This window comes from Gossypium hirsutum, unplaced genomic scaffold, assembly GCF_007990345.1.
Source record: "Gossypium hirsutum isolate 1008001.06 unplaced genomic scaffold, Gossypium_hirsutum_v2.1 scaffold_982, whole genome shotgun sequence".
In the NCBI taxonomy this organism is placed as follows: Eukaryota; Viridiplantae; Streptophyta; class Magnoliopsida; order Malvales; family Malvaceae; genus Gossypium; species Gossypium hirsutum.
Genome location: NW_024403376.1, coordinates 1 through 10,515, shown reverse-complemented (window position 1 = coordinate 10,515; position 10,515 = coordinate 1). Strand labels below are relative to the sequence as shown.

General features: G+C 35.9%; 1 protein-coding gene across 1 annotated transcript; it reads left to right on the top strand.

The window, feature by feature from the left end:
• The first annotated feature begins 3,086 nt into the window (after nt 1–3,086).
• LOC121227526 (trafficking protein particle complex II-specific subunit 130 homolog) lies at nt 3,087–10,144 on the top strand. The gene is given in 23 exon segments (XM_041110549.1): nt 3,087–3,108; nt 3,111–3,149; nt 3,807–4,036; nt 4,348–4,532; nt 4,872–5,055; nt 5,308–5,398; nt 5,851–6,011; nt 6,344–6,433; nt 6,528–6,689; nt 6,780–6,841; nt 6,987–7,077; nt 7,433–7,596; nt 7,760–7,887; nt 7,890–7,937; nt 7,940–7,971; nt 8,249–8,393; nt 8,396–8,677; nt 8,680–8,792; nt 8,878–9,087; nt 9,299–9,548; nt 9,551–9,679; nt 9,782–9,872; nt 9,992–10,144. Coding segments are annotated over 23 exon segments (3,009 nt in total). The 3' UTR covers nt 10,092–10,144.
• Nucleotides 10,145–10,515: the final 371 nt, after the last annotated feature.

Genomic DNA, 10,515 nt, shown 5'->3' with positions numbered 1-10,515 from the left:
AAAAAAAGGCACTACATAATATATTTTGACCTTTAAACAATATGCTATATCAAATTTGGATAATTAATCTTAATGTCTCTTCCATGACATCTTAAGGGTTAAATTCATTTTCCAATGAAAAAAGAGTAGCTTAGTGGTTCACAAATTTAATAAAATTGATTATGACATGACATTTGGGTGTGGAAGTCAAAATTATGTAGTGGAGTTGGATTAGTGGTCCACTCATTCATCATAATTTTCCTAACAAAATAAGCATTTATAGCTTAAAAATCACATGTAAAATTCCTTCTAATTAAAGCAAATAATGAAACCGAGTGAAAAAAAAATTAATATTTTTGTAGTCAAAATATTCAGTCTTCATTCCAATAATCTAAAATTTTGGTCAAAGCTCCTTCTTACAATCAAAGAAACAGTTTAAAGAATACAAAATAATATATATAATGGAATTATATAAGCTTAACAATAAATGAACAAGGCATTAATGACCATTTCAGCTTCTTCACCTACTCCACAATATGCAGTTGACCATCTTTGAGAAACAACTACACAAGGTTTAGACATTCCGGCGTCACCGGGGCGGAGGAGAACCGGGGTCGTAGGAAAAGTTACATGGCATCATCATCATCAGGACGTCGTCCGAGGTGTACGTGTTCGAGCCGTCCGGGTTCAGCACCTTGTAGCAGGCATGGTTACATGGTGCCAAAGCAGAACTGAAGAGATATAGTGCTAATAAAGAGATATGAGGAGGGCATTGACTCCTTCACCAAATCGTAAGATGACACTTAGGTGGTGGAACTTTAAGCCAACACCAAGTAGGCTTTCTAACATGTCTATGGCTTAAGGTTTCAGCTTTGTTTCTTTTATTTTGTTTTACCAGTTTTGACATTAGGGGATTTATTAGAGAGTGTATATGTAAATGAATTTGATTGGTTGGTTAAACTTTGATTGATTTTTTTTGGGGTCTTTCAGATAAGTTTCTGGGAACCTTAAAATCCATTGCCATGGTATTGTTTTAATTCCCAGAATGAGGTTTAAACCAATAATGGCAGCTAAAATCACAACATCTGCAAAATCTGAAACTGAAAATATAAGCAAATACCATTGAAATTACTGAAAAATATTTGAGGAAATATTGGCAAATTAAAGTAATAGAAAAGAGGGGAACCTCTCAAAAGCTTCATTATTTTAAAACTGTGCAAGCATCTTCTTTCACTTTTTTGTTTCTTTCGGTCATAAGAACTGATAGATAATAAGCAAATCATGGGTTTCTTTGCGTTTTTGAAGATTTTCTCATGTTGAAATCAAAATATGGTAGTATAATCTATTTGTGCAAAGCCAAGAGAGTAGAATGCGCTTTGCCTTGCATTCAAGCAACATGGTCAGAAGATATAACCATATACCCAATGAATGAATGAGCTGTTGTATATTAGCAAGGCGAAGTTTATATTAGACATGACATATAGTTAATGTCAGCGTAAAAACAGCATTAAGGGCGATTAAAAACAATGGAGAGTCCATTCTAAGTAAACAAAAAACTGCTGCTCAGAAGACAATGCAACACCAGTCTGAACCTGCACAAGAAAAAACAACTTAATGCTTCAATGGCCTATATATCCACATGGTTCTCCAAATGCCCCTTCACAAGAATACACCTTTGGAATCGTTGAGGGAGACCGAATTTTATGGAGAAGTCTTCGAAGTGCCATTTAATCAAAGCTAAGGAACCATTAATAGGTTAATATTATCCCGAGTTGAGTGAAGATTTTTCTTCCAACTCTATGGAAAATCCAAGTGACTGAAGAGAACATGAATTCACAAAGAAGAAACGCCTTACTAGGTTAAATCTGCATGACACTAAGTCAACTACCAAGGAAATGATGGACATTTGCCTATAGTAGGATTTAAACTCCCAACCTATAAGATATAGGCTACTTGAGGGGAGGCATGTACCGTTTGGTCTAGTTGAAAAGACGCATTTGTGGAGGAGAGTTTAACTCCTTTTGGAGAGGTTTTTAAATAACATTTATCAAAAATAGACAATCCTTCATGGATTAGTATTGTCTCAAGTTGAATCAAAGTTTGTCTCTTGATATATGGAAAGCCAAAGTGCCATGAGTTTGCAAAGCGAGAATCCTCATTGAATCAGGCCATATGTAGCACTCGATTAATTATCAAGAAATGGTGGTTATTTACTATTGGTAGAGTTGAATATCTAATTATAATATTAATTAGGGAGAGATGGTACCACTCTCTAGAATTAGAAGACAAAATCTTACCTTATCTAAGGAAGTACTGAGGTCCAAAAATATCTCATGTTAGAGGGGAATTATTTAAATAAAGAACAACCGAATACACTAAAAGAATCTTAATCAGATAGTAATTAAACCTGTTGAAGCTGCAGAATAGGAGAGACTGAGAGAGACCAAGTCAGATTAACTATTGAAGCATAGAATAAAGGAAAGACCAAGTCAAACTGTGTAAGGCTTGTTGTGGAACCCATAGCTAGCAATGCTGAGGGCAGGCAAGTATCCATAGAAGCCTAAAACGCAAAGGAAGACGGTCCATAAGGCTGATTATTAGTATCACTTAATACAATAATATGCAAACTAAATTATCAATGTAACATCCTGGATAGCCTTCATGTGTGTGTTTGCTGACCTGGGATTTCGAAACTATGTTATCCCAACTCTTTATTGTAAAATTCGTATCAAATACATACCCGTATTCCACATCCATTCAGCCAAATACTTTAGCCTGGAATGTTTCTTTCAGGAGAGTAAAACACAGCATTGCAGGCAATGGAGAAGTAATTTGGGCTAAAATCGATCTTTCTTTCAGGCCTTATTTAGTTGGGCCTAAGAAAAATCTTTGAAACATGGACGACGCCATTAATGAGGCCCAGCTGACACTTTGAGAAACATAGCGCTTAACGAGGACGAAGCGGAGGAGAAACTAGATCCTTGGGTTGGAGCATAAGCGAAACTAACACTCCAAATCTCTCACTAAGATAAATTAACCATTTTTCCTTCACTTTTCTGCATTTGATCTAATGGATTTTGTAAGTTCTTATAGATCGGGAAGAAGGAATGGCGAACTATCTAGCTCAGTTTCAACAATCAAGAGCACTTGTAACCATCTTATCATTGCTGGTAATTACTTTTTTTGCTTCTCATTTGAATTGAACTCTTCCAATTGAACTTTGGGTTTAGGGTCACTTTTAAATCTCTTTGGGGATTTTTTGGTGTTGGTGTGCGGATCAGGATGTGTTTACTTTAGTGTTAGATTTCTGATGTGGAAATTCTAAAGGTTGATGTTATTTTTCATGATTTAAGATTTTGAGTTGATTTTTTTGAAGTAAAGGATTGTCTAAATGTGAAGAGTTAAGTTTAAATGGATAATTTTTGGTGATCATGAGGTAAATGTTGTTGCTTTCAGCTTCTTAGTTGATTTATGAAGCGAGTACTTGATTGTTTTTTTTCTGGGAATTTATTACAACTTAGAAGTAGGGAGAAGTTAATACTAAATCTTCGATTGCTTGCATCATGCCGGTGACTGTCTATAAATGTCGTTGCTTTAAGTTTTGTACTTGATCTTTTTGCCTTCTGGATCGGTTAGATGTATGGAATGCGAAATGGAAATATATGACCTATGGATATTTAATCTATCAACTCCAAAGTTTGTTTCTTTTCTAGTTGTTTGTATTTAATAGTAATTTGTGAATCATGGGTCGGAACTAGCTCACATTGTTCCGATCTTCTGCTAGCTTCAGATTTCTAACTAACTATTTCGTCGTCAACTGCTTACAGTTGAAGATGTCAGTGACTTGTGGCCTACTGTCAAGAATAGTTTTGAAGAGCGGCTTCCATTCAAAAGGTCTTGCTTAAATAACAAGACCCGGAATCCTGTGTTTGTAGAGAATTTGCCAGCTGAATACATATTAACAACTGATGCAAGACTACGTAGCAGATTTCCTCAGGAGCAATATTTATTTTGGTTCCGAGAGCCATATGCAACTTTGGTTCTTGTTACATGTGAGGTACATTGATTCCAGTTTATGATCTTTATTGGAGGTGAACTAAATTTTAGATCCATGATCACACGTGAGAAAAAGATAAATCCTTAGAGCTTTCTGTATAACTCAGATCATAATTCTTCAACTGAGCCTGTAAAATAACGGTGTCTGTCTGGGCAAACCTTGTCTTTCCGTGATGATATACTTAGACTTTTCTCTGATGCTTCTAGTTCTTTTCTTCTTTCTTTTATTAGTCTTTGCCTTAATATGCTTGTCCATATTTATTTTCCATCTTCTATATTTTCTTATTCTTTATTCGCATTCTTCTTCCATAGGATCTTGATGAGTTCAAGACCATTCTTAAGCCACGCCTGAAATTAATAGTCCAAAATGATGAGCGTGAATGGTTTATTGTATTTGTGTCTAGAGCCCATCCCAACAATGATCAGGCCACTAAAATGGCAAAGAAAGTATATGCCAAACTTGAAGTTGATTTCAGCTCCAAGAAGAGGGAAGGTAAGCTTGCAGCTCTCTGCAGTTTGTATACATTCTGATTGATGGCATGGATAGTGTTTATGCTGCTGCTGATTACTTTAGACTTAAGTGTTAGTTTTAATCTAAAGTATGGCTAGGCAACATATAAAAAATTTGATATGATTTTCCGCTCCTTTTATATTCTGCCATTCCTAAAGAATTGTTTCCATTATGTTAAGCATTTTTTTGCACTTAGTTCACCCATGTTGCAAACCGTTCGAAAAGAAAATTGTGGTGAAAGTTTGAAAAAGTAGTGCTCTCAGGAAACTGGTATTTAATTTTTCCTTTGTCATTTTCTGATACTTGAAAACTATGGTTCACTTAGGTGCTGCAAATTTGACATTTATGCCCCTGAAGCAAATTTTTGGGAAGACTTAGAGACCAGGATTATGGAGTCTGTCAGAAATACATTGGATAGGCGTATACAATTCTATGAGGATGAGATACGCAAGCTTAGCGAACAGCGTTTCATGCCAATTTGGAACTTCTGTAATTTTTTCATTTTGAAGGTTCGGTACTCTTTTTAAAGTTAAGAATATGGTTATGGCTAATATTGATCCAGGAGAAACTTTATGATTTTCTTTCTCTGGTTTTGTATAGTTGAAGGTCATGGAAGAAACATGAACTTACTTGAGAGGCTCTAACTTAAATCTATTTTGTCTTCCAGGGATATAATCCCAATTAAGCTAATCAAAAAAGTATATTTTTTAAGCTTACTTTCAACACTTCGACTGTTAATGCTTCACTTTTCTTATCCTTAGGAAAGCTTGGCATTTATGTTTGAGATTGCTCATCTTCATGAGGATGCCTTGCGTGAATATGATGAACTAGAATTGTGCTATTTGGAAACAGGTGTGAAATATAAATGTCACTTTCTTAAGTGTCTGTTTTCATCTTATACTTAACTCTCTACTCTACATATTTGTTATTTCTATTTATGCTTCTAAATAGCAGTATGATTTTCTATAAATAAGAATTCCCTATTGTAATATGAATATGAGTAGTACTTATAGTCAAATTCCATTCTTTATGTAGTGCTTAACTTTGCCTTCAATTGTCTTACTTTGGAATTTGGCTGCCACAAAAAGTTCATGGTGGCAAATTGCTAATGCAATATGTCTTCATATCTCAGTTTTTTATTTTTCAGTTGACCGGATAGATAGGGTATGCAAGGGCATTTAGTAAATGCCAAATTATAATAAGTATAATTATTAAAGTTTGTCTTGAAGTGCTCCATTTTCTTTTGAATTTGTTAGTTGCTTTCAGCCAAGCATTTCATGGTCATATTTAATATATAAATGCAGTTAATATGGGCGGGAAACGTAGAGAATTCGGAGGACTAGACCATGGTGATGATCAGGCAGCACTGCTCATTCCTGGAAACAAATCTCTAACACAGATTGTCCAAGATGACTCTTTCAGGGAATTCGAATTTAGACAGTATCTCTTTGCTTGTCAATCAAAGGTTGGTACTGCTAAGTGCTAACTCTTTAGACTTGAAGTACTCAACATTTCACAGTCTGACTTTGAGACTAATTTCTATTAAAATCAGTTTATGTGTCTGTTGTCAATTTTTAGAACTTATTATAATGCCATTCTTAATGGGTTATTGGAATTGTAGCTGTTAGCTATATTTCCTAGCATTTCATTTAGGTGGTTAAACAATTTCCAAATGATTCTTTTAGCTTTACTGAAATGTTCTATGGATGTTTCTTTACTGGCATTGGTTTATTAGGTTGACATCGTAGTTGGCATGTCTGTGTATGTGCCTAAAGTTTCTCACTGATTAAATTGCAGCTTTTATTCAAGCTGAATCGTCCTTTTGAGGTTGCTTCAAGGGGTTATTCATTTGTAATTAGTTTCTCAAAAGTCCTGGCTTTACATGAGGTATTTGATAATGTTTGCTTTTGTCAGCAACATTTTTTCACTGTTTTCTTTCCCCTTTTTTAATCTTAATCTTTTCCTCTTGGGATTGTTGTAGAGTATTTTACCTTTCTGTATGCGTGAAGTTTGGGTCATCACTGCATGCTTGGCTTTAGTCAATGCCACCAATTCTCAATATAAAGAAGGGACTGCAACCCCTGAAATAGAAAGGGAGTTCTATCGCCTTCAAGGTGATCTTTTCTCATTATGTAGGGTTAAGGTAATTTTTTATTTCCTATTTTAAATAACAAAGAAATTTCATTTGTTATTTTGTTGAATGCCCACTGATGCATATTGATGATTTTGGCAGTTCTTGAGGCTTGCGTATCTAATTGGATATGGAACAGAGATAGAAAGGAGTCCTGTTAACAGGTATGCATTCCATCTTTGTAGATCAAATCCACTTTGACTTTCCATGAATTCGGTTACGTGTTTCATAATTTAAAGAAGGCAAGTCATGAGGTCGAAGCCAAATGTTAAACTATCTAATGGTATCGTTGCCTTTTGTTTTGAGCAGTGCTTCTTTGAGCATGCTACCTTGGCCCAAGCCAGCAGTTTGGCCTTTGGTTCCTGATGAAGCTGCCTCTGAGGTGCTTCTGAAAGAAAAGGCAAGTTATTGTTCCACATTTGTAAAACTCACAGAAGGGCACATTTGTTCTTTTGGATTAAAACTGCACCTTGGTAGTAAAGATTTGTCAAACTAGTAGTGTAGGGCTTCAATTTTTTACCCATCTTGTATTCTCAATGCCATAACATTATAATTCATGGTTTATAAGCTGCTGATATGGATATCGATTTTTATTTAAAAGATCAATAATGGAACATTTTAATAGATGGTTGACTGCAATAATGGTCCTCCCTTTTTAGTGGCCTTATTCAAGGTAGAAACTTTACTTATGTATTACACGAGTATATAGCCCATTATTGGCTATTTCACGTTTAATCTTTACTTATTTGATTCAGATGATTCTGCAAGAAAATCCTAGAGTCAAGCACTTTGGCATTCAGAGGAAACCCTTGCCACTTGAACCTACTGCCCTTATTCGGGAGGCAAATCGGCGAAGGGCTTCCCTTTCTGCTGGAAACACATCTGAGATGTTTGATGCCAAACTAGGCTTTGCTGATGGGTAAGGAAATCGCAAGAATCCAGGCAATGTTGCTTTAGCATTTTTTGAAGATGAGTTACTATTAGACTGAGTTTTTCACGTCAAGAATTTTTTTAATTTTTGTTTTCATTTTGCCATTTTTTTTTGAAGTTTTAATGTCAAGTAAATGTATGCAATCTGACAGATTAGGGTCAGATGCATCTTCAAAGACTTCCCCATCAAGTAAAGCACAAGCAATTTCGATGTCTCGTACTTACTCTACTCCTGGAAATTTTGAGGGCTCTATTGATCGACCCATGAGGCTTGCTGAAATTTTGTTGCTGCTGAACATGCTCTGAAGCAAACAATTTCAAATCCTGATCTGCTAAAACTTTGTCATCCATACAGGATATTGAGGTATCAAACATAGGCTACAACATGTGCATTGTTCTTACTTCCACCCCTTCTATGTTGGTTTTTTTTTTTTTTTTTGGGGGGGGGAGCAGGGGTGGAGGAAGGTTTTGACTCCTTAGAAATAGTAACAAAAATTTATACCAAAAGTACATTCTCGGATTAATATTCAAGATTTATTTGACTGATCTGGGCACTTATATTCAATATTTAATCTGCACTTATATTCAATATTTAATCTATCTTTCTCTTTTTCTAATGAATTTCTATTTGGTCATGGCAGCAAAAATATATGGATCTCACTAAAGGTGCTGCTGATAATTACCATCGTTCTTGGTGGAAAAGGCATGGAGTTGTCCTTGATGGTGAAATTGCAGCCGTTTGCTTTAAGCGTGGGAACTTTGACCTAGCTGCAAAGTCATATGAGAAGGTTGCGCTCTTTATGCTGGTGAAGGGTGGCAAGATTTATTGGCTGAAGTACTGCCAAATTTAGCTGAATGTCAAAAGATACTCAATGACCAAGCTGGCTACCTAACATCTATTGTACGATTGCTTTCACTAGATAAAGGTTTATTCTCAGTGAAGGAACGCCAAGCTTTTCAGTCAGAAGTTGTTAGCCTTGCACATAGTGAAATGAAGCACCCCGTTCCGCTTGATGTGTCATCGTTAATTACATTTTCTGGAAATCCTGGGCCTCCTTTGGAGTTATGTGATGGGATCCTGGTACCTTATCTGTAACAGTTTGGAGTGGCTTTCCTGATGAAATAACCCTTGATTCTCTTACTCTCACTTTGATGGCTACGTATAATGCTGATGAAGGTGGTAAGGTATGGTTTTAAGACAAGATGTTGCTAGTATGTTTTAAGCTATATCAGAGCTTGATATTGACTTGGTTTTTGATGCAAATTTCAGTTAAGGAGCTCTAGTGCCACTGTACTAAAGCCTGGTAGGAATAAAATCACCTTTCCTTTACCACCTCAAAAACCTGGATCATATGTCCTCGGAGTTCTTACTGGACACATTGGACACTTGACTTTTAGATCTCACAGTTTCTCCAAGGCAGGTCCAGCAGATAGTGATGATTTCATGAGCTATGAGAAAACAACCCGGCCTGTCTTGAAGGTACTCTCTATCTCTCTTTGATATAAGTGCTGTCTCTCATGTTAATATGGCTTAACAAAAGTTTCGGACAATACTCTTCATAATCATTTCTATAAAGTTAACTGTTTTTTAATGTTAAAATTATACCTTAGTGATATACCTACGACTGTAAGATCAGGAATCCTATTTGTTCTTTCTATTTCTTCAATCTCCTGATCAAACCTTCTCTTAGGTTTCCAAACCAAGACCTCTGGTTGATCTATCTGCTGCTATATCATCTGCCTTGCTGATTAATGAAGCTCAGTGGATTGGAATTATAGCGCAACCAATAAACTACTCCTTGAAAGGTGCTGTCATGCATATTGATACTGGTCCAGGTCTGAAGATTGAAGAGTCGCATTCCATCGAGATGGAGACCTACATAAATGCTGCTCAAATTTCCACTGATATGGCAAACTCTGGTGATGCTAGGAAAGATGGTAATAAAACTTTGAGCAGCTAAGACTCCTCGATGGTCAAATAGAGTTTCCAGATTGGGCCAGTGATGTGACCTCAATTCTTTGGATTCCTATTCGTGCTATTGATGATAAGCTAGCAAGGGGGTCATCTTCAGGTCCGGAAACACTAGAAAATTTCTGATAGTTTAATTTTGTCTACATGTTTGTTTTGTGTGCAAAAATGTATGTTTGTTCAATTATGTTGCACGCTGTGGCAGGGGCCCCGCAGAAACAAAGTATCGTGGATGGAATGCGGACAGTAGCTTTGAAACTTGAGTTTGGAATATCAAACAACCAGATCTATGACCAGTATTGCTTCTTGTATTTCTAGTTTTAGTTCTCTATGTTTGAATTTGAATTCTCTCTCTCTCTCTCTCTCTCCCTCTCTCCCTGTACTTTATTAAACAGACACTGCAATATATATGCAGAACAATAGCTTTGCATTTCACCAACCCTTTCCATGTGAGCACACGTGTTGCAGATCAATGCAATGACGGTACTTTGCTTTTGCAGGTAATATGTCCGTAGTTTTCAACCACATTCATGTTTGCATACTTTCAATGGTTAACTTTAGCCACATTCATGTTTGCATACTTTCAATGGTAAATTTTAAGTGAACATCATGTAATCTAGCATACTTTCAACCACACTGCAGGTGAATAGCTTGAGCTTGTTGTATAGCATCTAAAAATGTGAAATGCTTATACCTTTTTAGTAGCATTGCTCAGTTATTGTGTAAACCACTTCATAAGAAATAAACTGACTGCATGTTGCATTAGGAATTTACCATATGTAATGAATATATGTATATATCGCATGTCAGTAAGAAAGGTAGTTTCAGTCTTACAATTCATTGTGTATGCTGAAAATGACATTCCTCGTTGATTTATGGGATACAAATTTCCCATAACTCTTCATACTTTGTATGAAGCTCACATTGGTTCATGTTACT